The 26,195-nt window shown below is 37.5% G+C and overlaps 2 protein-coding genes and 2 pseudogenes across 3 annotated transcripts; 1 reads left to right on the forward strand and 3 right to left on the reverse strand.

The window, feature by feature from the left end:
• Positions 1-266: 266 nt before the first annotated feature.
• On the forward strand, positions 267-2,379 carry LOC120191398 (annotated as a pseudogene).
• Positions 2,380-4,755: 2,376 nt separating this feature from the next.
• On the reverse strand, positions 4,756-9,737 carry LOC120191370 (transcription factor PIF3-like). 2 transcript variants are annotated; one of them, XM_039194329.1, is made up of 6 exons: positions 9,209-9,737; positions 8,980-9,078; positions 8,837-8,902; positions 8,701-8,766; positions 5,121-5,441; positions 4,756-5,024 (listed from the first exon to the last, which is right to left on the reverse strand). In XM_039194329.1, exons 1-6 carry the CDS (start codon positions 9,572-9,574, stop codon positions 4,944-4,946), a joined length of 999 nt encoding a protein of 332 aa, XP_039050260.1. In that variant the 5' UTR covers positions 9,575-9,737; the 3' UTR covers positions 4,756-4,943. The 2 variants fall into 2 exon arrangements, with proteins under 2 accessions (XP_039050260.1, XP_039050261.1); XM_039194330.1 differs by having other exon boundaries at positions 4,763-5,024; positions 8,980-9,075; positions 9,209-9,736.
• A 1,391-nt stretch (positions 9,738-11,128) lies between these two features.
• LOC120191369 lies at positions 11,129-14,333 on the reverse strand (annotated as a pseudogene).
• A 6,496-nt stretch (positions 14,334-20,829) lies between these two features.
• On the reverse strand, positions 20,830-24,884 carry LOC120191442 (polyadenylate-binding protein 2-like). Its single transcript, XM_039194395.1, has 9 exons — positions 24,635-24,884; positions 23,814-23,932; positions 22,849-23,505; positions 22,670-22,747; positions 22,516-22,605; positions 21,989-22,123; positions 21,643-21,819; positions 21,365-21,574; positions 20,830-21,270 (listed from the first exon to the last, which is right to left on the reverse strand). Exons 1-9 carry the CDS (start codon positions 24,882-24,884, stop codon positions 21,025-21,027), a joined length of 1,962 nt encoding a protein of 653 aa, XP_039050326.1. The 3' UTR covers positions 20,830-21,024.
• Between the last annotated feature and the right edge of the window lie 1,311 nt (positions 24,885-26,195).

Consider the following 26,195-nt stretch of genomic DNA (forward strand, 5'->3'; position numbering starts at 1 on the left):
TATATATATACTAGAATTTTACGTTTTTTTTGTATTATGTAATTACTTTAAAAAATAATCAAACGTAACTTGGAACTTGTTACATGTATTTGTGGAAATAGATAACATTGTCTTCAATTTTCCCTTTTTGTTCCCTTTCTAGTAGTATAGGGACTAAATTTCTTTAGTCTTTTCTAGAGGTATCAGTTTGATTACTTTTGAACAATACAGGGACCTACAAGGTATTTTGACCTGGGTTTCAAGATAGATACTTTTGGAAGACGATAATGCACCACAACAATGTTAGACGTATGGTAAGGATTAATGACCAGTAGACAGATACTAGTTGGCTCTTTAATTTCAGGCACGTCCACTACCCGCCTTGTCATCTAACCAAGGCCGAGTAGATGCACTTGAAAAAGTGACACCATCGCAAGTATCAGAAATCAAAAAATCTCCCGCTCATACTGCCGTACACGAGGAGAAATCAGGCAAACTGTTCACCACACACTCCCCTCAGTTCATGGGGCTCACGCATTCTTCTGGATTGTGGAATGCATCATCGTACGGTGAAGGTGTGATTATAGGAGTGATTGATACAGTAGTTTGGCCTGAGAGTGAAAGTTTCAACGAAAAAGGAATGCCACCGATTCCTACGAGGTGGAAGGGAAAGTGCCAGACTAGTACAATTAATCCTTTTCCCTGCAATAGAAAACTCATTGGTGCTCAAGTATTTTTCAAAGGATCTCAGGCTGCTGGTGAATCAGACTCGTCAGACGATTCACCAAGAGACTTTGATGGACATGGATCACACACATCATCAACAGCCGCAGGTAACCATGTAGCAGGTGCAAGTCAATTCGGATATGCAAATGGTGTAGCCCGTGGCATTGCACCAAGTGCACATGTTGCTACGTACAAAGTATCAACTGGAGAACTTAATGTAGAAAGTGATATTCTTGCTGCTATGGACCAAGCAATTGCAGATGGTGTTGACGTCATGTCACTATCTCTAGGTTTTAAGCAGACACCTTATTTTCAAGATGTTATAGCCATTGCTTCTCTTTCAGTGGTACAGAAGGGGATTGCTGTCATTTGCGCTGCTGGGAATTATGGAGCACCTAATACTATACGCAATGCAGCACCATGAATTACAACTGTTGGGACTGGGACACTTGATCGAAGTTTCACTGCAACGATGACTTTAGGAAATAATCAAACATTTGAAGGAATATATCAGTTCCCAAATCGCGTTTTAGTTATAGACACACCTTTGTACTATGGAAAAGGTGATTCCAACAAAAAAAGTATGCAGATATAAAGCACTGAATGAGACTGAAGTCTTTGGAAAGGTGGTCTTCTGTGATAACAAAGACAGTACTGGCATTTTTGAGCAAGCGGAAGAGCTTGCTAGAGTTAATGCAGCTGCAGGAATACTTATCTCAGATTGGACCCTTACTGATATCGGTTATCTCAGCCTCCCAAGCCAAATTTTACCACCTTCTTCTGGTGCTATGATAAAAAAATACACTACAGAAGCAACTGATGATGCAAGTGCAAAAATCATGAGATTATTGCGCACAAGCTTCGGCACAAAGCCAGCACCAAAAGTGGCTGACTTTTCTTTGAGAGGGCCAGACCCCATTAACCCAAGCATTCTAAAGCCAGATATTATTGCTCCAGGGGTCAATGTGTTGGCTGCATTCCCACCAACAATTCCAGTTCAACAATTCGGCAACTATGAATTGGCTTCAGATTACGCATTATTATCAGGCACATTATTTTCAACACCTCATGTTGCTGGAGTGACAGTTTTGCTTAAAGCTGTTCATCCTGAATGGAGTCCGGCAGCTATCCATTCAGCCTTGATGACCACTGCATATACCATTGACAACAATGGAACAACTTTGACAATTCAAGCCAGTAAACATTCCGGAACACCTCTAGATTATGGGGCGGGTCATATCAATCCAAATAAAGCCATGGATGGATCCCGGACTCATCTATGACATTGATTGGCAAGGTTATGTTGATTTTTTATGTGGCCTAGGCTACAATGACACCGAGATGAAAACTATTCTAAGACAAAGCCAATGGAAATGCAGTCAAGAGGGAACTGACTTAAACTACCCATCTTTTGTTGCAATGTTTAGTGCAAGCTCTTCAAATGTAAAGAATTTCACCAGGATTGTGACCAAAGTAGGAGATGAGCAATCTGTTTACCAGGCGATTGTAGAAACAACCCATGGAATGACAATCAGAGAAGAGCCCACCACGCTAACTTTCACAAATAAATACCAAAAGCAGAAGTATGCTGTGAGCATACAGATGGACGGAAAAGCTCCTCCGGTAGCCTACGGTTATCTAAAGTGTTATGGAACTGGTCGATCATATTCATAGATCATTGCTCCACTCTTACAACCAAGTCATTCATGGCTTCAGTGTAGCTCACTTCCTTTAAGCTATCTGACATTGAGAAATCTTCGGATCATTTTGCTACATATCATTAGTCATTTGGCAAGCTACTCACCACGCAGGGCTTTCACTAAAACGGGGAACTATGTGACATATTCTGTTTGCTTACCCTAAACGCCGTTAAAGGTTTAACGATTTGATGACGTGGTTAATAACATGGTTTAATTTTTGTTTTAATCCTTGAACTTTAGATAAAATTTAATTATAAACTTTTTATTAATCTAAAGCAGTTTAGGGATAAATTTGTAATTTATCATTTTTTAATATGTTTTTCTTCTTAATTCCCTCTTACACCGCACACCCCATCGTTTATGATAAGTGGTCATATCTTAATTAAAACGAAATGAAAGTGATCATATTTTAATTAAAATGAAACGAAAGTGTCTACGAATTAAATTTTTTTAATCAAGTGACATTCATTTATAAAAGAAAAAAAAATTAAACGTCCAACTCTGTAGTTTACCCTTTATAAAATGCCAAAAGCGCTAGCCGATCCTCGGCTTTTCCCTTTGAGATGTTGAGATGTCGGTCCTCGCAGTCACAATTTGGATTTGCTCATGTAGCCTTCCGATATGCAAAAGTAAACAATGCTATGTACATATGGTACAAGCGAAAGGATGATTAAAGGGTCCGTCAGGTTCCCCACTCGACAGCGAATCATCCCTGACGACGGTCACATCGACTCCATAATAATTAAAACCACGATGTTGGGGTCATCCTCAACTGTCACTAATCGCGTTCGTCTCATGATTTCAATACCTTTGCTGTTAGGTATAGCAGTCAATGCGAAACAAAGCCAATAACTGTGGCTATGTGGGGAATTTATGGCATATGCGTTATTGTGCACCAAGAAAGGAGGCCAATCTCCAGTTACAGCCCACAAATAGATCAGCAGAGTGGAAGGGCCAAAAGAATAAGGCAATGATTAGTATTTGATCAACTAAAACTCTATTTTCTGTCTTTCAAATTATTACATCATTAAAAATATTTCAGGTTGGACTTTCAATTATTGCTTGAAGACGATTTGTCACCAAACAGCAATGGAACTGCCTCACCTATGGGGGATCCCAGAGTTATTCAACATAACCACCCTATGTACTGCAATGGAAAGTAGTGGCCAAGGCTTTATTAGTATTAAACATGACGAGAGCCAGCAGTTGGTCTCTGCTGCAGCTAGCTTAAATGTGTCCTCCACCGACAGTGCCTTGGGAAATTGTTCAAACGTTCCACTGGCCTAATCCCACAAAAACAAACACAACCCCACGTTGTCAGGCAATAACAGATTCTGTTAGAGAGCAGGCTATTGAAGAGCACAATTTCTGCACCGACTATTTATTTATGGCGTCTCGAATTTCAATGGTAAGCGGTCTTTAAAGGTCAGCTAAAATGTGTCATGGAGAGCAAGGACCAACGTCTTCATATTCAATCAACTCTACCTCTACGTTTTGCCACCAAGTAAAGCCTATTGGAAAATTATATGCCTTATAGTTAGTTATAAGTGAAATCTGGTGCATACTTACACGGACCTGGACCTGTGGATCATATACATACGACTGTATCGACCCGAGCAAATGTGAGCAGACAACATCTCCAATTGATGCTTTTTTTAGAACACACAAAAGAAGTATTGGTCTTCCTAAAAACTCAGGTTTAAACTCCTGCATATATAGAGTGTGTGTTGTCAACCTAATCAAAAACACAATTTTTATATGTTCAGTGGACCACATTCTTCGATATATTAAAGTATATTGTGTATCAGATGACTGAAACTTCAAATCAATAGACCAATAAATAACACCACTATGTGAATAAGGGAATCTACTAACAGACATACGAAAGAAAATTAATGCAACTCTAAAGAAAAATCTTTATTCTGCGGAGCTTGCCGAAAATGGGCCAAGGACGAGGGTAGCAGACTAACTCGCAAAACAGAAGAAAGCATATTGGAGTTTGTTATGTAATTGTAATATGGTTAAATATTCTTTAACCAAAAACACACTAATTAATATCAAAATTAATTTTAAGTAAATATTTCAAATTCATAAGAGGTAAAAAAAATTATTTACTTTTCACTTTCTTCCTCACGAGAACAAAAGAAGTTTATGCGTTTGTTTTCATTCAAATATTTTCTGTAATGAAAGGGTTACGAAATTAGCATACTAACTCGCAAAACACAACATGAATGTTATTTTCCTCTACCAAGAGGAAAGCCCAATGTGAATCATTTTTCAACACTGGAACAGAACAGAGAACATATTGTTTGAACTTCGAAAAGATCCTGAGAAATAGCAATTAAAGTCACCACTTTATGCAAAATGGGGAATGAGGTATCAATCCCCTACAGCCAACCTGTTACAATTTATAACATAAAATAACCTGAACAAGTATGCAATGTTATCAGTTTCAATATAACTTATATAGTTTCTATTGTGTCTTAACCAGAGGAAGAGTTTGGTCTCAGTTTTATTATACACTCTGCTTCTGCTCGGCTAAGATACACCTGATGAAGAGCTATTCCCAGCATGATTCATCTCTAATTCCAGCTGTGACCTGCCTCCCTTGCATATTTCCTTCACACGTAAAAAGGAAAGAAAATAAATAAATGATTCGTGCATTAATTCAGAGAGTTCTCCGACCGATTCATTTCATGTTAATGCTAAATTTACCTTGGAAGATGATGAGTGGGCGAAGGAACCATAGCGTGCCCCAGCAGAGGATTCAAAGCCAATTGAAGCTTCCAAATTACACATATTAGCCGCAGAAGGTTGAACAACAGGCAGATGTGAGACGGTGGATGGACCAGATAGATTAAAAGCTGTATTCATCGTGCTTTCTTCATTTGAAGAAAATGTGCCTGCTCCTATGTTGGGATTAAAGAATCCATGTCCCTCATCGTAGCCCATGCCTGTGGGAAGCATTTGCATTGGCTGTGGTGCTGCGGGTAAGGGCATAGGGTACAAACTCAATCCATTTCTCATTGACAACATCTGCAACGGCAATGAAACTAAAGATTTAAAAAACAAGTCCACTATTTTATCATTTCATCTACACTGGGTGTTTAAAAACTTCCAATGCTATCATGTGCAACAAATCAAACAAATGATCTTATCATCATAACAGAGTACAAATATAAAAAAAATCCCGTTCTCTTTGGATCATGTCCATGACCATTACGAGAAACAAAACAGTCTAAGCATGAAACTAAACGCATTGATGCCTAACCACCCTTTTCATCCCAAATGCAGGCTGGTTAGTAGACATTTTCAAACTTACAGTGTCATGATATTGTTAAATGCCAAGATTGCAGGATCTTTAACAAAACTTTTCTTCAGTGCTTCAGGAAACTTGTACAAGTACCATATGGTTTAGTCATGCTATAGCTGTCAAGCCAAACAGTAAAGTTTTTGCAACGAAAAAAAATCAATAGGCTGGCTACCAAGAAAGTCGAGCATGTCATGTTAGCTATAGGAAGGTATCCTACAACCCTATAGACTTGTTAGTTGATAGTGAAGGACCTTCATAGTGACCAAAGTGAACTGGGAGAGTACCCTAACACTCCCTGTTTTTAAAACAAGTCCTACCTAAAAAGGGAGCAATCAAGTCATATTATTAAAATAGAAGCAAATTAGTAACAATGGTAATGGACTTAACGAAAACCATCCAAATTGAAGGCATGGCATGTGACGGTTTGGTCAACGATGATGTGCCATTAACAATATTGCCGGCTGAAAGTCTTAGACAAATCTTTGTTTGACGTCATTTTTTTACCGGGTTGTGTCAACGCCGTTGTTTTTTTTATTTTTCAATTCAACGTTGATCGATTCAGACACTGTCTGCTATCTTAAACTCATCGCCTTCTCAATGGATGCATGTAAACTTCATTGGGCTGTCATATTCTTCAACTGATGTTCACTGGTCTCGGTTTACACTGAAGGAGTCTAAGTTTACACTGTTCTTCATCATCTGCTTTGTATGGACTTGAGTTTACTAATGAGGTGTGGTATACTGTTTTCAATTTACCGAGGTTTATCAATCTGAATGAGGAGAAGCTGCTCCATGAAATGTCTGAATGAGTATCTCTTAAAATTTGCTACTTATTTTGCTGATGGTTATCAATGGATTTGACTTTTGTAAGTTTTTTTTTGTTTCTTTTTTAAAGCTGAGGTCGGTGTTGCTGTTGCATTGTGTGTTAGATTAGTCTGCTGTTTGTAGTTCGACTGTTGAGTCATTGATACGGTGATTCTCTTCAAATTGGATCTGATCTAGTCGGTTGTATGTGTTTGTTTTCAGTTTCTGGTTAGGCATCTAGATTTACTCCACATTACTCTATGGTTTTTAAGTTTGTTGAATCATGGAAAAATTGCTGTGGTTTGAGGTTTGAATGAGGTTATTGTATCTGGGATAGTCTTGAAACTGGAAGTTGATTTTCTCATGAGAGTTGTTCTTAGTTTACTCTTTGTTGGTTTAAATCGACTGCTTCAATCTTCTTAGATGACATGTTCTGCTACTCATATTTCTGCTACATGTTGATGATGGCCTGATGATAAGTTGGTTATTGAGTGCTGATACAACATAATTGAATTGTTGGAAACATAATTGTGTTGTTTTCAAGAGAAAAATGTTTTGATTCCGGAAGGAATTCCGAATGAAAGAATAAAAAAGAGAAAAATAAGGTGAATAAAGTAGAATGAAAGGAAGATTCACATTTTCGATTGTCGTCTAAAGTAGAACGAAAGGAGTCATAACACTTTTGATTCTCATCTAAAGTAGTACGGAAGGAAACATCGAACTTTCGATACAAGTAGAACGAAAGGAGACATAACACTTTTGATTTAAGTAGAACAAATGGAGGCATAACACTTTTAATTCTCGTCTAAAGTAGAACAATAGGAAACATCGCACTTTCAATTCAAGTAGAACGAAAGGAGGCATAACACTTTCAAATTCGCATTTTCGTTTCTCAATGACAGGATGATAAATGAAGAGAGAGCATATTTCTTTATCAAAAACCAACTCAAATGTTCATCTTTACACCAAGAAGGTTGAAGAAGTAGGGTTAATGTTAGAATGTTAATAGAATTAGTTAATATTTATTATTAGGTAATTACACTTTGGTTAGTTTGATAGCAAGGCATAATGGGCTATATAAGCCTCCTATTGTTATGGCTAAAGGAAGATACATTGTAATTCATTTCTAAAGTTAGTAAAAAAAACCTAATACTCCCCGTTTACTTGTTATCGTTGATTGCCTTTCTCTTCTTCATTAAGTACTGTCGTTCAACTAGTGGCGGATCCAGAAAAATTGTTAGGGTGGGCACATATATTAACAACATAAGACTTTTAAATAGGATGAGTACAAATAAAATTTCAAGGTAGACATCGTCCGTAAAATAAGTAACTAATCGAAGAAAACTCAGATTTTAGGACGGGTACAAAATTTTCAGGATGGACACCATCAGTAAAATAAGTAACTCATAGAAGAAAATTCATATTTTAAAATGGGCATGTGTCCACCCTCACCAAATTGTGACTCCGCCACTATTCAACAATGTTCAGCCATTGTGTCGGAGTCATTTCATCAGATATTTTTCTTTTCTTACAAGAAAATGTATATCAAATTAAAAAGGGTGAAAATAAGAGAAATTAAAGAGATTCAATCAGATGGATTTTTGTAATACCTAATACCTTAAAAAAAGCATGCTTAAATGCACACTAGGCGTGCGCGTGATCAAATGAGACAGGCTTGAAAGGGTCTGAATCTGAAGAGCATTTGTTGAATAATGTTAAGATGCAAGGCGCGGACCTTGACAACAATGGATACAAATGATTTTAGGAAGATTCCGTTTTCAATAGAAATAAAAGAACGCATTGTTTTTTACTATTACTTAATTTTTATGATGTTTTACCATAGATTTGCTTGTTCCCTGTCTGCTGTTGGCCTGTGTTCTTTTCTATAGTATTCAAATATTTAAGGATATAAGGCTAAGAACATAATACAACATTATCAAATTCTGAGTATAAATACGTAATGGAAGAAAATTAAAGGGAATCGATGTAGCTGATATGGACAACTCCTACCGTTTCTAAATCCGGAAAGGCACAGTTATTTAAAATTCCCGTCTTTAAAAAACAAACATTGGGCAGCTCAGCTCTACTGGGTTGTCGTAGTATTTGAGTAATGCACAACAAAGTCTAACACGAGATAATTAGCACTAAAAGTTGAGAACATTGTATGAGAATACTCACCTGCACTTGAAGCTGAAGCTGTTTTAAATACTCGATCGCCTCGTCAAGCATCGAAGCCTTATCCGTCTATCACACACACAAAAATCATTTACTAGAAGAAAAAAAGGTTACTATGATTATGGAAGATTTTAGATACCTTGTTAGAGTTTGGGATTAGATTCTGTAGAGCTTTCATTTTCTCATTAATCCGACTCCTCCTCCTCTGCCAAACAAAAATACATCAAATTTCTTATAGATAGATTCTTCTATTGAAAATATAAAGATGTTAAGAAGTCAAACCTTTTCTGACAAATTATGAACTTCGGCTGCTCTGCTTCTCTTCGATGAACTCCGTGGCCGTTCTTGATTTGATGGAACCTCCGATGCATCCGGAACCTTCTAGATTAAATAGTAATCTTAATCTAAGATTTCCAGTTGGAGAAAAAAAAAATCTAAATCTTTCGCCCTTTTTTTTATCAAATGGAAAAGATACTTGAAACGTTAACAATATTATTTCAAATTCTTTTACCTCGCTGTCATAACTGAAATCGCCGGCAGAAGATAACGCATTGTCGGCGTTATCTTTAACGTTGGTTCCAAAATATTTTTCAGGATTAGAGAAATTAACTCGAGGCTCTGATTCGGCTCCAATAGCCAATCCTCCGAGCCGGTAACGATCCACAACCGGAATCGGCATCCCAACACCCGAGGTAGATGCCAGCGTCGGAATTCCTGGCACTTGAGACGGAACACGGTGAATGTTTTTGCCCTTGAATTGCACGCGGGAAGATGAAGATGACGAAGTAGAAGGATTGTGGAGGAGTTGGTTAAGGAAAGTGGATATTTCTTCGGGATCCGGATTCGAATATGGCGCGTCACCGTACAGATCCGCCATGAAAATAAGCCGGAGAAGAAATTAAATATAATCGAAACGCAAGCATAAAAGGAGAAAACGTTTCTGATCCACTTGGTTCTTCCTTTTCCTTTCCCTTCCTTATTTTCTTTATTTGTCTGTCTTTTTCTGTTCTGATTTTGTTCTTTTTTTTCAAAAATAAATTTATATGTCTGAAAATGTTTACTGAAATAACAGAGTATGAAGCGTTAGCTTTTATTCTCAAAGTTACATTGCATAATCAAATTTTGATTAATCTCCCGCCCTAATTAAAACGCACCGCCCAATATTTTTATTATTTTCTTTTGGGCCCCCCTTTTTTATATTTATTTCGAATCTTCCACCTAATTTGATAGCATCCAACATTTTACAAATGACAAATTTATGTTTTACCCCTTCACAAATGCAAAAGAGAATTGAACCTTTAAAATGAAGCAATTATATGAAAGATATTCCCTTTTTTTTAAATTCCTTTAAATAAATAGAACTTACAATACCGGCAAAAACAAACAGCGATTAAAATGATATTTAAGAAAATTTAAAATAAATAATACTATTTCTAAACAATAAAAAACAAATTTTAAGTAAATCTTAAAACTTTGAGGGATGGGAATGATATTGTGAAATATTCGAGGGACGCGGGTGTTATTAAGGTAATAATAGGTAGGAAAGAAGTAAAAGTCAAAGAGACAAGGTTCAACTTTTACTGTCTTATCCAACTAAAGACTGAAAATAACATTAATTAAAAGGGGGACTTACCCAATACTGCAATTCCCGAGGCCATTATTGTCAGTTGCGTGTTAGAAAACGAGCAGATCTGTCACCAGTCAACCATGGGATTTTCAAGATTCTTTTCACCTTCACCATGCCTCATGTTCAAAGTTCATCTATCTTTGCCAGTGAAACCAGTAGGGTTTTCGGCTTTGGCTCAAATGGTATCATATTCACAAGTCATGAGATGGAATCTTATGTGCCCGACCTACGGGTCTAACTGTTCAGGTTCAGGTATTGATAGAGTAATAAAAGAAGAAACTCCGATCAAGCCTCGAATAAGTCTCACCGCATCGAGACGTCAACACCTAAACATATTGTTTAAGTCAGCTACGCTATGATGGTTAACAACGCAATCAAGAGTATGGGCTGTAGCTTGTTTGTAAGGCTATGCTAATCGTGGAGGTTGCTTTCAAACCCTGCTTTAATGTCGAAGCATTACCTTTTTCAAGTTGAGGGTTGGTGTTAAAATTATCACCTTCTCTGACAAACTTCTCCTACCCCAATTTGTGCAAGTAAATGACCAACCAGACTGAAACAAACTAGAATATGAGCTCATTGATTTTTAGACATTTCAAACCTCCATAATCGAGGGTTAGATCTCGAGGCTCCACTGAACAACCAATGAGAAATTGACAGAAAATGATTCCCAACGAGACCAAACCTCTGTTTTCCCCCACCCAAATATTGAAAAGAGAGAAAACCAAAAGGGCATAAAAATATAAAGATAATCAATAATCTATGTCGCCATTGGGCTGAAGATTCATACATAAAACTAATAGTGCTTCAAATATGTGTCATCCACCCAGAAGATCGCTTTGTTTGACATAATTGGAGGTACTAATGCCTCTGACAATTGGATTGAATTGCCATGGATTTCTCAGAGTGAAGACTCTTGAAGGCTGCATTATGGCAACATTTCAAGTTTACCGAATTCCAGATGCAAAGCCACAAACTTCGACATTGGTTTTTTTTTCCTCTCCGACTTGAGAGGAGGAACTAATTGCCCTAAAACAACCCATTGTCTCATTTAGTAAGCCCAGTTGTTTTACAAATGGGGCACAAGTTCTTTTGCATCAACCACTGTTTAATGCAATCAGCATGGAAGTTGTGGCCACATTCCAGTGTCCCAAGATTTTCTCCATCATTATATTCTTCCTGCATATTCGTAAACAATAATTTAAGGGGGTTCATAGAAACAGAAAAGAAACCACATACGAGGAAATCCATTACCTGACAAATACAACATGGTTCTGCCTCTAACTGAGCTCTTGATGTACTAGAGTACTTCGTTGCTTCAGACGGTTTAATATAGTTTCTTCAGTCAATCCTGTGCTTACATTACCAATGCGCTCTTCAAGAGCCAACAACTCCTATTACCCACAAAATAATTCTAAGATGAGAATTTTCAAACCTGGAAAGTATAGGTAGGTAGGTAGGTATGTAGGTAGATAGATGTTTCCTCATATGACATGTTATCGACATCAAGCCACGTATCCCTATGCCGGTCGTGAATATCGGCTATGCAAAAAAACACAGATTGATTGAGGATCATAACATCCTGACATACAAGCAGTATTAGAAAGTATACGCCACTGTTAGGTCAGAAGTAAATTCCCATCCATAAGCAACACTTCTCCAACATTACATGGCCAATCTCTGCTCATAACAGCTCAAATTTAAAGAATAGCTAACTACTTAACTATGGTGACAACGAACAATAAAAGGAGAAGGGTTTTTTTTTTCATGCTTCCACAGTTCAATAGGTGAAGAGAGAAGTACACCATACTACATAAGTATCAGAAACATTATCTCTAAACGCAAGTTCTCACCCCTACGCATGAGATCCAAGACATGACGAATCTGCACCATAACAAACTGTCAAATCCAGTTGAGGCCTTATTTTATAGAAGATCACTTAATGTTAATATGTTGAGCGCAGCTAAAACAAAGACTTTACAAGGTAAACATTTGTGTGATCAAAATGACTGAAGTGACAAATGAACGAGTGATTCATAGTACTTGTGCTGGTGAAAGCAATTTGGAAACAATGCTCAATGGAATTTATTTCAAACAAAAGCAACTAGGGAAAAAAACAACAGCATACACATGTTTTCCACAATTAGCATTGCATTATCATGCAAGAAAAAAAAATGTTTCTCCTTCACCCATAACAGTTATTTGCTATTCCACAAAAGTTAGAATGGATGCAAATCAAATACTAATAATGTTAAGGAAATACGACTTGAGGTTCCCACTTTAAGGAAACGGCAAAAACTAACACAATAAATTAAAATTCAGTAACAGGGCAGACCTCTGGCACAAGAAGCCTGCTTCTTCCTTGAGTTGCAGCAGCTAAAGTTGGCAATGAATGGGGGATTCCAACCAAACTAGCATCTTGTCTTCCCAACCATGACAGTGGCCTAGGGTATTGCCGATGGTGGCCCTGATTACCATCACCAGACGAAAGCAGCATCTCTTGTGTAGAAGTAGGAAGTCTTGACGCAAGACGAGAATGATTGGCATTGCCTCCAGGTTCAGCACCATTGGAAGACATCAATGATCGACGAACAAGTTCTGACAATCTTCGTGGGTATTGTTGGGATGAAGGGTTGGGATGAGGAATCCATGAAGGAGCAGATGATGCATTGGTACCAGAACTCGAGCCACTGTGATATGGAGAAGCAACATTTCCAGGAGCACTTGTATTTACAGTGCCTAAGCCTCGATTTGTTGGATTTCTAATCATAGTTCTCAACTTCGGTGCACAAACAATCATAGGACGTTCAAATAAGTTTCTAGCCATGCTTCTGGATTGATGCCCTTCACATGGTACAGCATCTCTATCCCCAGATAAGTTATAATTTGATGAACCGCCAATTCTTGAACCAGAACCTCCATCCAGCCTAAATGGTTGCACATTTTGCGGCAAATTTGGAACATGATTTGCGCCATTCGGGTTTTGTGCACTTGCATTATCTGCCACTGGTGCAGACCTTAAATCCAGAGAATGATCAGTTGGAATAAGTCTTGATGGCTGCTGAGAAGACAAAACAAAAGACTGCCTCGCTGCATCAACTGTAGAAAACATCGGGGTAGTAACATGTTCTTGCATACTTGAAGGATTTATTCTACGGCGAAAATTCTTGTGAACACCCTCTGCTGTTGGTAAAACAATTGGTTCATGAATGCTTCCGTAATCTGATCCCCTTACATCCAATCCAAGTCTAGGGTGCACCTGTCCTGAAGGGGCAATATATTCACACTGCTTCCAACACTATAGCTAGAAGGACCTCCATGGCATGCACTACGATGGAAGTTGTTAGAACTTCCACTCGATGAAGACTGGCCAACATTTCCTTCAAGAGCCTTTCTTTTGCAAGGAGAACAACGACCCTCATACGGGCTACCGAGTCTGGTATCATTATCACCCACGATATACTCATCACTTCCAGAAGAATTTAGAAAGATTGGGGACCAGAAATAGTTGACATCCGCTCATTTTCAGATCTACCAGGCTTATATAGATTAGACTGTTCGATAACTTGACAACTATCATCATCATTATCCTTTAAACTCTCATTTAAGTTGATATCCCGGGGAATTGTACTAGAACTGGAACTTTGGCCAAAAAGAGGGTTTCGTTCATACTGCTGCTCTTCTAACGGTGGACCAGCACTTGCAGAAGCACTTATGGAAGATGACCACCCATGTGTTTGTTTTCTGCTCATTTTGGCTTACTCACTATGTGCACCATTTGAGCTAGACTCTTCCAAGCTCCATCGACCCAGTTCCTGCTCTTGAGCAATAGGGTTCCCATGTCCAATATTAATGTCATTATTCGAAAGCAAAAATCAGACAATCTACTTTCAATGGGATTTCGGATATTATTCCAGCATACTTGCTGTTATATTGCAGCATTACTTGATGAAGACCCATGGTCTATTAAGGTTTCCTGCAATGAACCAATGGTACCCTTTTGACCCTGCATTAGCCCTTGTATGAACTTCTGAGTAAATTATTATGAAATCCTGAATAAATTAAAATACAAATTTCAAGCAATCAATAGAAAGACAAGCAGACATTGAACATGATTCAGAGAGAGCACCTAGTAATAAAAATACACAGCAAAATATTATAAATAAGTTTCAAACTTCCCAGATTTACTAACACCAAGTGTAAGTCAGGCACAAATTAGGTTGCCATATACTGACATTTTCCACTTCATACGTCAGGACACCAATTGTTGCAGATAAATTTATTCACCAGAGTTAGCAATGTCATTGAAATATTGCTTGAAATCTTCAACGATGCATGGATCAAAAGTATAAGCATGCTTTCCAAAAACACAGAAGAAACAAATAACACAAACAGAGAACATCAAAGGCAAGCAGCTACATCTAATATCTAATAGAAATAATAGGACTCTATGACGTCACAGATGTAAAACAGAAACCAGAATTTACAAGCAAATGCAGCGATAGGGATAACAACAAGCACTAACTAATTAAGCCAAGCGGTCTCTCAACCTGCAACCAGTAGTATATGGTAATGGAAATGTAACTAAATCAACAAAGAGACAGATTGGTCCGGTGCGGAATATTATCAACAAAGATCACCAAATTTGCCGCTAGCAGAAGCAAAGTAACATAACCAAACGAATCATACTCTGACGTGATCCCAAATTTAATCAACACAGGATACCTAGACATTTCTATACATCACAAAAGTTATGTTTTTATAATGTGGTTCATATGATTTTATTAAGCATCCAAAAAGGTTGAAAATACAGGGTTCTTTTGAAGGTATCTGAATCTTTTTCTGCAATGTATGGTGAGTGTATTTCGAGTTAAAGGTGTTAATATTATATATAGGTAATGTTATGTTTGCTTGTAAATTGTCAATTTTGGCAAGTTGGAAAATTCATAATTTGGTAGGTGTTCAACTTTGTACATGGGAATTTCATCTTTGGTCCCTAAAATAATAGGTTATTTATAAGTTTAGTCCTTAAAACTCAATTATAAATAGGCCTAAGTATTTCATTAGAAATCATCCCAAAAACAAGTTTTCTATTCCATTTGATTTATTCATTCTCTCACTTTTGGAATTCTAAAGAATTACATTTGTTATAATATTTTGTTGATAGTGAAGTTATCATTCGGTGTGGTGCCCGAGAAGTAGACGATATTCTCGTCGAACCTCGTAAATTTGGTGTGTTCTTTCCTTTATTGTTTTTTATTCAATTTTTACATTATGTTTCAATATTCAATAGTTTGACGGGTTTATCTATTGTGCAACATTTGGTGGTTTTGATCTTGACATTTTAGGTCAATTTTGAAACTACGTTCGTGTGGGAAATAACTCGGTTTCCCCTAATAATTGGCATCAGAGCTTCGGTTGAGGTTGTCCCCGTGGTCCTGTTGCTGAAAAGATACAGTTCGTACTATTGAATATTGTTCGTTAGAATTAAAATGTCAAAATACAGATCAGTTGAGACATCAAGCTCTTCATCTGGACTGGTGAGGAGGGTAATGTCAAATGCAAACTTCTCGGTGGAGTTGTTCGATGGATCCGGTCATTTTGGCATGTGGCAAGGCGAGGTGTTAGACGCTTTATTCCAACAAGGTCTAGACATCGCCATTGAGGAAGAAAACCCCGTAGATATGGAGGAGAAAGAATGAAGAACAATCAATCGTTTGGCGTGCAACACGATTTGATCTCGTCTTTCAAGAGAGTAGAAGTATGGCTACAAGAACGAGACTTCTGCAAGTAAGATGTGGAAAGCATTAGAGGAAAAATTCCTAATGAAAAGCTCTCAGAATCATCTCCACATGAAGAAAAGATTGTTCAGATTTGGTTATCAACCAGGCACCAGTATGAATGAACACATCACTGCGTTCAATGAGTTAGTGGCAGACTTATTGGGCATGGGTGAAACCTTCAAAGATGAAGATTTGGATTTGATGTTGTTGTCATCTCTTCCAGATGAATTTGAGCACCTTGAGGCAACGTTACTTCATGGTAAGGATAATGTTACCCTTAAAGATGTAACTGTTGTTTTGTATAGTTATGAGCTCAGAAAGAAAACCAAGAAGGAGAGCAAGTATGAAGAACCAGAGGCCATGGTGTCAAGAGGTTGCTCGAAAAGTCAAAAACCAAAGAGGAGAGGGAGATCAAAGTCGAAGTCCAGACTGGAAAAAGATGAATGTGCCTTTTGTCATGAGAAAGGCCAATGGAAAAAAGATTGTCCGAAGCTGAAGAAGAAAGGAAAAGTTGCTTCAGATGCAAGTGTTACAGAGCATGATGCAAATGATTCTGACATATCATTGGTTGCTTCATCAACAACATTCTATTCAGATGAGTGGATATTAGATTCGGGTTGTACCTATCATATGTCCCCTAATCGGGAGTGGTTATCCGATTTAGTAGAACTAAATACAGGAGTTGTTTATATGGGCAAAGACAATGCCTGTAAAACTGTTGGGATAGGTTCAATTCGATTGAAGAATCAAGATGGATCAACCAGAGTTCTGACTGATGTCCGATACGTGCCTAGTTTGAAGAAAAATCTCATCTCGTTGAGAGCCTTGGAATCTAAAGGCTCAGTAGTCACTATAAGAGATGGAGTTTTAAAAGTCACATCTGGCGCACTTGTGATGATGAAGGGCATCAGGAAAAATAATTTGTATTACTACCAAGGTAGTACAATTATTGGAGGAGTTGCAGTAGCTTCCGGAGGTAATGATTTGAACACAACCCAGTTGTGCCATATGCGGTTGGGACATACTGGAGAGAAATCCTTGCAAATTCTGGCAAAGAAATGATTGTTGAAAGGTGCAAAGGCTTGCAAATTGAACTTTTTCTAGCATTGTGTTCTGTGAAAACAGAAGAGAGTGAAGTTTGGCACAACTATACATAATACAAAAGGTATTGTGGATTATATTCACTCAGATGTATGGGGTCCTTCAAAGACACCGTCTTTGAGAGGAAACTATTATTTGTAACTTTTGTAGATGATTTTTCCATAAGAGTTTGGGTGTATCCGATGAAGTCTAAAGATGAAGTGCTCCGAATTTTCCTTAAATGGAAAAATATGATCGAGAACCAGACTGTTAGAAAGATCAAACGTCTTAGGACGGACAATGGAGGAGAATATAAAAGTGACCCATTCTTTGATGTTTGCCATAAGTATGGTATTGTTCAACACTTCATTGTTAGAAATACACCACAACAGAATAGGGTGGAAGAGCGTATGAATCGAATACTATTGGAGAAAGTTCGATGTATGTTGTCTAATGATGGGTTAAGTAAGATATTTTGGGCTGAGGCTGTGACATATGCTGGCCATCTCATCAATCGTCTGCCATCATCAGCGAAAGGAGGAAAAACACCATTGGAGCTATGGTCTAGAAAGCCTGCTACTGATTATGATTCCTTACATGTATTTGGATCCACTGCTTATTATCATGTGAATGAATCCAAGCTTGATACGAGAGCAAAGAAGGCTCTCTTTATGGGAACCACCCATGGAGTGAAGGGATTCCGCCTTTGGTGTTTAGACACCAAGAAGATAATTTGTAGCAGAGATGTTACATTTGATGAATATGCCCTAGTAAAGAAGGTAACAAATGAAGCTGTCCAGACAAGTAGTACTCCGCAGCAGGTGGAGCATACTCCAAAACAAATGGAGTTTCAACAGACGATGATCCCATAAGTTGATGCAACTGATTCTTCAACTCTAATAGAAGAATCAGAAGATGAAAAGGTTCAAACCCAAGAACCATTGGAGACACCAGAACCACTTGCAGTTACAAGGACAATGAGAGAAATTTGTAAACCTGCTCGATTTGTTGATATGGTGGTCTATGCTCTTTCAGTTGTTGATGATGATATCTCATCACTTATCAAGAAGCAATACAAAGCTTTGAAAGTGATAAGTTGAAAAGTGTCATGGGTGAAGAAATACAATCTCTCCAAAAGAACAACACTTGGAAACTGACACAATTACCGAAAGGTAAAAGTGCAATTGGATGCAAGTGGGTATTTGCAAAGAAATATGGGTCTCATAGCAAGAAAGATGTTCGCTACAAGGCAAGGTTGGTAGCTAAAGGCTACGCTCAAAAGGAGGGAATCGACAACAATGAAGTATTTTCCCCTGTCGTGAAGCAGTCTTCCATTAGAATATTGTTGGCCTTTGTAGCATAGTTGAATTTGGAGCTAGCTCAACTTATTGGAAAATTCATCTTTGGTGGCCAACTTATTGGAAAATTCATCTTTGGTAGGGAACCAACTTTGCACATGGGAATTTCATCTTTGGTCCCTAAAATATTAAGTTATTTATAAGTTTAGTCCTTAAAACTCAACTATAAATAGGTCTAAGTATTTCATTAGAAATCATCCCAAAAACAAGTTCTCTCTTCCATTTGTTTTCTTCATTATCTCACTTTGAGAATTCTAAAGAATTTCATTTGTTGTAATATTTTGTTGATAGTGAAGTTATCATCCGGTGTGGTGCCCGATGAGTAGACGATATTCTCGTCGAACCTCGTAAATTTGATATGTTATATCCTTTATTGTTTTTTGTTCGATTTTTACATTGTGTTTCAATATTCAATAGTTTAACGGGTTTATCCGTTGTGCAACCTTTGGTCGTTTTGATCTTAACATTTTAGGTCAATTTTTATACTACTCGTATGGGAAATAACCCGGTTTCCCCCAACACGTAAGTGGGCATGTAGAAGATATGTCCTGCTACTCTGAGGACACATCCATTTGTAAAATTTTGTTGCAAGTTATCATTTTACAAACAATGCTTAACCAGTACCTTCAATAATCTAGTTAACTGCAGAGTTCTGTTGTTTTATCCAATGGTGTTATCTGTGAGCGATGATTATGTTATATTTTCTTCCATCTTTTCCCAGGTAATATCAAATGATTCTATGTTGGGTATTTGATTGAATTATTGCATTGGAAGATCGGTTGTCGAGGTTTTTCCATAGCTTTCCTGTCCTTTTAATAGCCTAGTTCCAAGTGAATGAAGCTATTAATTCCTTATCCTTTAGATACATATGCTAAATGCCTTTTTATTGTTCAATGTCAGTGGTGCAAAAGCAGTTGAAATTTTGGATGCATATGAAGGGACATTAGAAGATGATTATCCACCAGATAATGAACGTTGTGAGCATGGTGAAATGCTTTTATATAAGGTATTAGAGGTTCACAAAAAATTCGAATATTTAATTTTACGTAAAAAAATATCCGAAATCAGATTTGGAAAAAACCGGGTTTTTTTAAACCGGATCGGATATTTTAAAACCGGATAGTATAACCGGTTTGGGAAAAAATTAGACGACTGGATTTTTTACCGGATTAAAAACCGGTTTGAAAAAAACCAGATAAAAACTGATTTTTTATCCCGAAAAAAATCCGGTCTGGGGTTTAAAAAATTGGATGACCGGATTTTTTACTAGATTAAAAACCGGTTTTTTTAAAAATCAGTTTTTTTCAAACCGAAACCGGTTACACCGGTTACATCATTCGACCTTCCAAACCGATTATGATCCGAATCGATTTTTTTATAAATCGATTTTTTGGCTTAGTAAAAAAACCGGATCGATTTTTATCCGATCCGGATCAGATTTAAATCAGGCTATGTGCATCTCTACAAGGTATTGCTCATTACTTCTTGTATGGACAGGCTGACACATGTCAATTATTTGGACATTTCAAAGATAGAATTTCTACTAATATATAATTGGAGTAATAGAATTTCTACTAATATATAATTGGAGTAACTGACTTGGTGTAATTAACGAGCCCAGCTGGGCATGGTTTGAATTATCCATAACTAAATAAATTAATAAACGTACAACATTTAAAGATACCAATGTCTTTTGACCTTCTTTATGAACAGGGATCTGTGTTACACTGTACTTGCTTTATTAACCCCATTTATTTTTCCCTTCATTCAAACTATAACAATAAACGAACCATTATTTTGTATCTTTCCCTTATAAGTTAAACCATAATCCCTAAATCCAAATTTGTTAGTTAAAATAATTTTAAATTAGGGTTTCACGAACATACCTCTCTCTGTTTTTCAAAATGTGATTTCAATTCTGTTCTTCAGTATTGATGTATATTGCTTAGATGGAAAACAGATTCTACAGACGAAAATCCCTTCTTCTCTTCTCTGATTCTACCCTTTACCTTCCCTTAACCGGTTATGTTATCTATAAATACTCATACTTTCCCTTGTATGAAAATATGTGGAAAAGTTTGATACTTTTAACTAATAAATTTGGATTTAGGGATTATGGTTTTCCATCAGGCAGTGTTTTATAGCAGCGACTTGTACAAAAAAGTATTACTTAAACCTGACATATTTAAAAGCATTTCAGACATGTATTGAGAACCAAAATAAATTGATATAAAGTAATGTTCAATGAAATTAAACAAACTACGGATATAAACAAGCCCAGTAAATAAAAACTAGAGAAGCCATGCAAAAAACAAACCATGTTCTAGCAACTGTATTAATAATAAAACACTATCCAAAAGCATAGCATTATATATAAAGTTCCAAACTTCAACCCTGATAAACAAATATAGTCCAGTGTTGATAAAGGGTCCAGCAAAGTATTGGCCAGGATGCCTATACCCAAATTCCAATCATTTTAGGCTCAAGGAACCAGGTTATCATTCAGCGATAGTGAAGCCAATCTGTCAGCTGGACTGTTGGCTTGTTGCTGAGCAGCGACATTCTGCAATACCTCCAAGGCCTCGGCAACCTTAGCCTTCAGAGCTTCTGGTGATTCAAGAAGATGCAAAACCTCTGTTTGGTCCATTTCCAGAAGCATGCCGGTAATCTTGGCTGCAGAATCACGCTCCAGCCTTTCCACAAGGGGATATAAGCTTTCACCAAGCATCTGGTCATCAGTTGCAATGAAAATATAAATATCACCAAACTAAATAAACAACAAAAACACGCAAACTGTAAAAGAAATCAACAAATGGGCTTACCGTCCTTTGATGTTCAGGTGTTGCATTTGCAAGAGCAGTAGCCAATGCTGGTACCGGCATGGGCTGCCCAACACCAACACCAGCATCACGCAATGGCATTCCACCCATGTCATATGGAGCAGAAAGCATTCCTCCAGGAACATTTGATATTGGAACTTCGGGCATCATACGGCCTGGGGGGTAACGATAGACAGATCCCCTGGGCAGCATCTGGAACAAGGAGGATGAGTTAGAATAAGCATAAAAAACAGGTTCCTACACACATGCATACAGCTTACCTGCTGTTGCATCAACGGCACAGGTTGCTGAGTCAGTTGCACCGGACCTGCTCCCCGGCGCCCCCCTGGTCGCTGCCCCTGCTGACCTTGCTGTACCATGGGAAAAAAGAAATTTTGCACAGGAGGGCCGCCAGGCCTCATTCCAGGAACCAGCTGTTGCTGATAGCCAAAACCAGCCTGGAATAGATGACATAAGGAAACAATCATGTTCATATCTCAGAAGTCCAGTAAAATCAAGTCCTCCAAACATCCAAACAGACAAGTACTTACAAGGGGGGAGAAAGACTAAAAAAAATCATGCAAAGCATGTAAAATTAAGATGATGCAGAGTAAAGATATATATTACTTGTGGGGGAGTAATAGCTGGAGGTGCTTGTCCATATAAAAACTGTTGACCAAGACCCGGAGCACCAGAAGGATACATTGGAAGACGAGGAGTAACAGGGGACATAGCAAGTGGCCTCATTTGAGAAAACTGAGCCTGAACAAAACAAAACATATAAATGGGATTAAACTAATTGAATTATACAATGAATCACATAACTGTTAAAACCCATTAATCATCATACAATTTTGAGATTTATATTCAAGTTTACAAAGATTTTCATGTATTTGGAGAGAACCCTTAGAAGATCATATAACCTAAACATGTCAAACTATGCATAAATTAATTGGCAAGAATGCTCCAAGAAAAAAGAAGAAATGGACTTGAATCCCAAATTATTAAGAACATTAACCCATGAAATTCAGAAGTACACAGCACACTTCCTTTTACTAAATTACAAACAATACACTATCAAAGGAAACTCTGAAAAACAATAATCAAGATAGAAAAGAACTAGATGCCCAACGAATAAATACTTATAGTATTACCTGAAGCCTTGCTCTTCTCTCTTCTTTCCTTTGCGCAAGTGCAACATAAAGTGGTTTGCTAGCAACCATTTTACCATTCATCTCAGCAAGCTGTAGATGTATAACAAATTTACTAACTAGATGACCACCCAAAGAAAAACAAATTCAAACTTACAGCTCGAGATGCTTCTTCAGGGGTTGAAAAGGCCACAAACCCTGAGCCCTTGCTAATTCCACTAGGATCGCACATAACCTGCAAAATTTTCAAAGAGGTAAAAGCAATAACATTAATATCAAGAGAACAAGATTACATTAGTTATCAACAATTACCCAACCAAGTATCATTTCACAAACCTTGCATGAAATAATGGTACCAAACTCTGAAAACAGTTCCTTCAATGCTTCATCACCAACGCTATCATCTAAGTTTTTAATGTATAAATTCAAACCTTTGAATTTATCAGCAGCTTCCTTTAACGTCTGCTCATATCGGGCCTTTCGCTCATTCTCTCTTTCAGACTTTTTCAAGGCTTTTCCAACATATATCTCTTTTTCATCAACCTTCTTTCCATTAAGAGCTTCAACAGCTTTAACAGCATCATCAGCATTTTCAAAGTTGACAAATCCAAAACCCTTTGACTTCCCATCTGGATCCCTCATAACTACAGCACTAGTAATTTCGCCATACTCACCAAAAATTGTTTTTATGTCTTCATCTGTTGTAGACTCAGAAAGATTTTTCACATAAATATTATTGAATTTGGTCTTATCCGAAGCACTGCCTCTTTCATGCTTGCGAAGAAAAGGTCCAACATAGACCTGCTTGTCATTAATTAACATGCCATTTAATTTATCAATTGCATTTTGGGCAGATTCTTCGTTGTCAAATTGTACAAAACCATAGCCTTTAGACTGCCCTAGACCATCAGCAGCTATCTTGCAAGAAAGAATGTTGCCAAATGAATAAAATGTATCATGTAAAGCTTTGTGGTCAATAGACTTGTCCAAGTTCTGCATTCGAAACAAAACTCAAAGGATTAGGTAAGATTGGAATTTGGAAGCCAACTATATCACATAAAGAAAATATGTTTACATGTGTGAATGATTACAACAAATAGAATGATGGAAGTCTAAGATTGGATATTTTGCATATATATTGGATGAATATGGAGTGCGTGTGGACAGATTTTGAACAGGTAAGAACAAGGAAACGAAAGGCCTAAGAAATTCAAATCAAATTACTATTTGTGATTTCAGATGGAAAAATAGCCATGAGAGGAAGGGGGATAAATAAAGAAAGACCTCAAAGAGATTAATACCTTGATAAATATGTTTGCAGTACCACTCCTACGAAGACTAGGGTCTCGCTGAGAATACATGATGCGAATGGGCTTGTTATTCAGTGGAGTGAAATTCAGTAGCTCCAATGCCCTAGCCGCTGTAGACAAGAATAATAAAAAGGCAACATTAATTAACTGCACAATTCAACGGAAAGAATTCATTCTCCCAAATCATAATTGATTAAAACAAGACTTCAAAGAAATGAGTAATATAGCCTCATTTTTTAAAGTTAACTTCCAACACAATTTCAATCCACTCTTGGGAATATAATAGGAGGCACATTGGGCAAAGCCGTGTCAAATATTTTGCAAATCTAAAGAATGCATTAAGAAAAGTCTCAAAGCAAAACATAGAAATTGAAAAGCTTTTCAAATATTTTGCAAAGATAGAGACTGACGTTATTTTTCAAAATGTTTTACATTCTCATTCTAAAGAATACATTATGGAAGTTTAAAAGCAAAACATAGGGATTGACGATATCTAAACTTAAAAAAACCATTGAAAATTAACTATCAACGAAAATGACATTGATGCTATAATACACTCAAACTTTGCAGTTAAATTGGATCAACAGTTAACTAGCTTGAATTATATACCAATTAAAGTACTTCCAATAAAATCTACATTTACATTTATATCTCAAAAAATTTCAAATCACCATAAACAAAATTTCACAATAATCAATAATCCATATTCACATTCCAAAAGAATTCACAGTCAATGTAACCGACAAACAGCGGTCAATTATTAAAGTACTGAAAGAAAATTAATTTTTAAAAAAATTAAGTAGAAATCTAACCATCACGAGGATTGTTATAGTTGACATAGCCATAGCCGAGAGACCGGCCAGTTGCCAAGTCCCGACAGACTCTTACTGAAGCGACCTGAGCCACCTGGCTAAACGTTTGGTAGAGCTGCTCATCAGTAACAGTTACATCAAGATCCCCGACATAGAGCGATGTCAGCATCAACTGCGGACCACCAGTTACGGGGGCAACGCCGTTTGGTCCGGAAACCGGCGCCTGATACTGAACCTGAATCTGTGCCATCAAAATAACCCGTAACGCTAACTCTTCTAGATCGCGCTCTTTTTTCTTCTTCTCTTTTAGTTTCCCCCCTCTACGCCTGTTATTCAATCAAAAACTATCGAGAAAAAAATTAAAACATATTCTAAAACTAAATATTTTTTCTGGTATTTCGGATAGAAAAGGAGAGAGAGGCGTAAACGGGGATAAAATGGTCAGAGATCCGGAGTTGAACGGAACGATAGATGACGACGGCGAACAAAAGAGGAGTTCAAGATTTTCTCTCTTTTTTGGATTTTCTAAAAAGTGACAAAACGGGGAGGGCAGAACGAACTGCGCCGCACCCAGTAAAGAAGCAACTGTGTCTTTTTTATAGGCATGAAGGTTTTGAACAAACCCTACTTTGTTTCGGTAAGCTACTGTCTATCGTCGGATCTTTCTATGGTATAGAGATCAACGGTCTCCTTGTAGTGCCAAAATCAGGCCCCCGCGTGATAATTGGGCGGTTAGATGACACGTGGAATGTCAATAAGCAGCGGTTACATCCCCCAACTCAATTGCTTTTAATGTGTTTTTTCCCTATTATTTAATGGGTTGGGCTCTTTTTGTATGAAAAAATTAAAAAGAGAGGTGTTTGTGCTTTAGCTGCATTCCGAAGTGTTTATACAACGGATTAGGGTGAAAGCCGCAAAAATAGGTTTGCCTAAGTCAGCAGAAAAAGTTAAAAATAGACAGTTGGTCAAATACTCAAAAGCGGGTGGACTACTGACCTAAGAAACAGGCCAACCTTCTATCTCAGTCCATTTAACAAGGTCTTTCTATACCTTAACTTATTGTCTGATCAGTATTGGGTCTGTTGGCTCATTTGGGCTCCTAAAATATTAGAGTTTGCCCCTTGATAAATGAATTGCCCAAAAAAATAGCAAGGAGCGTGAACAACAATCTTCATCTGGGTTCAGCTCTCCAATTTTGGAACCAAAATAAGACATTGCATGCAGATGAAAAGACAAAAATAAATCGGAGAAAAGATTCAAAGAAATCTCCGATATCAAACTATCGTAGCTTCAAAATTAGTTCGGTGGATCCACCCACCAACGGTCACGAGCGACTGATGCTTCAACTTCAACTGGAGCTACTTCCAACCAGACCATACGAACTAGAAAAGAACGTCCAATCTTGGCGAGGACATGGGCAGCAGCATTTTGACTCCGACGGACATGGGTAAAAGACAACGTTTCGAAATCTCTACCCATAGCTTGCACATTTTTGAACTATCGCTCTAATTTCCGAGTTACCATTTGAAGGCTGTGATATTTTGTTGATCACCACCAGGGC

This window comes from Hibiscus syriacus, unplaced genomic scaffold (assembly GCF_006381635.1).
Source record: "Hibiscus syriacus cultivar Baekdansim isolate YM2019G1 unplaced genomic scaffold, ASM638163v2 tig00116968_pilon, whole genome shotgun sequence".
Taxonomy (NCBI): Eukaryota; Viridiplantae; Streptophyta; class Magnoliopsida; order Malvales; family Malvaceae; genus Hibiscus; species Hibiscus syriacus.

What these genes read in the sequence shown, in the direction of transcription:
- LOC120191370 (XM_039194329.1), bottom strand. Translation starts at nt 9,574, where the DNA reads ATGGCGGATCTGTACGGTGACGCGCCATATTCGAATCCGGATCCCGAA. An exon ending in TAATCCCAAACTCTAACAAG is followed by an intron (nt 8,767 to 8,836) that starts GTATCTAAAATC and finishes TGTGTGTGATAG; the next exon opens with ACGGATAAGGCTTCGATGCT. An exon ending in CCCACTCATCATCTTCCAAG is followed by an intron (nt 5,025 to 5,120) that starts GTAAATTTAGCA and finishes TTACGTGTGAAG; the next exon opens with GAAATATGCAAGGGAGGCAG.
- LOC120191442 (XM_039194395.1), bottom strand. Translation starts at nt 24,884, where the DNA reads ATGGCACAGATTCAGGTTCAGTATCAGGCGCCGGTTTCCGGACCAAAC. An exon ending in CTATAACAATCCTCGTGATG is followed by an intron (nt 23,933 to 24,634) that starts GTTAGATTTCTA and finishes TCTTGTCTACAG; the next exon opens with CGGCTAGGGCATTGGAGCTA. An exon ending in GTACCATTATTTCATGCAAG is followed by an intron (nt 22,748 to 22,848) that starts GTTTGTGAAATG and finishes AAAATTTTGCAG; the next exon opens with GTTATGTGCGATCCTAGTGG.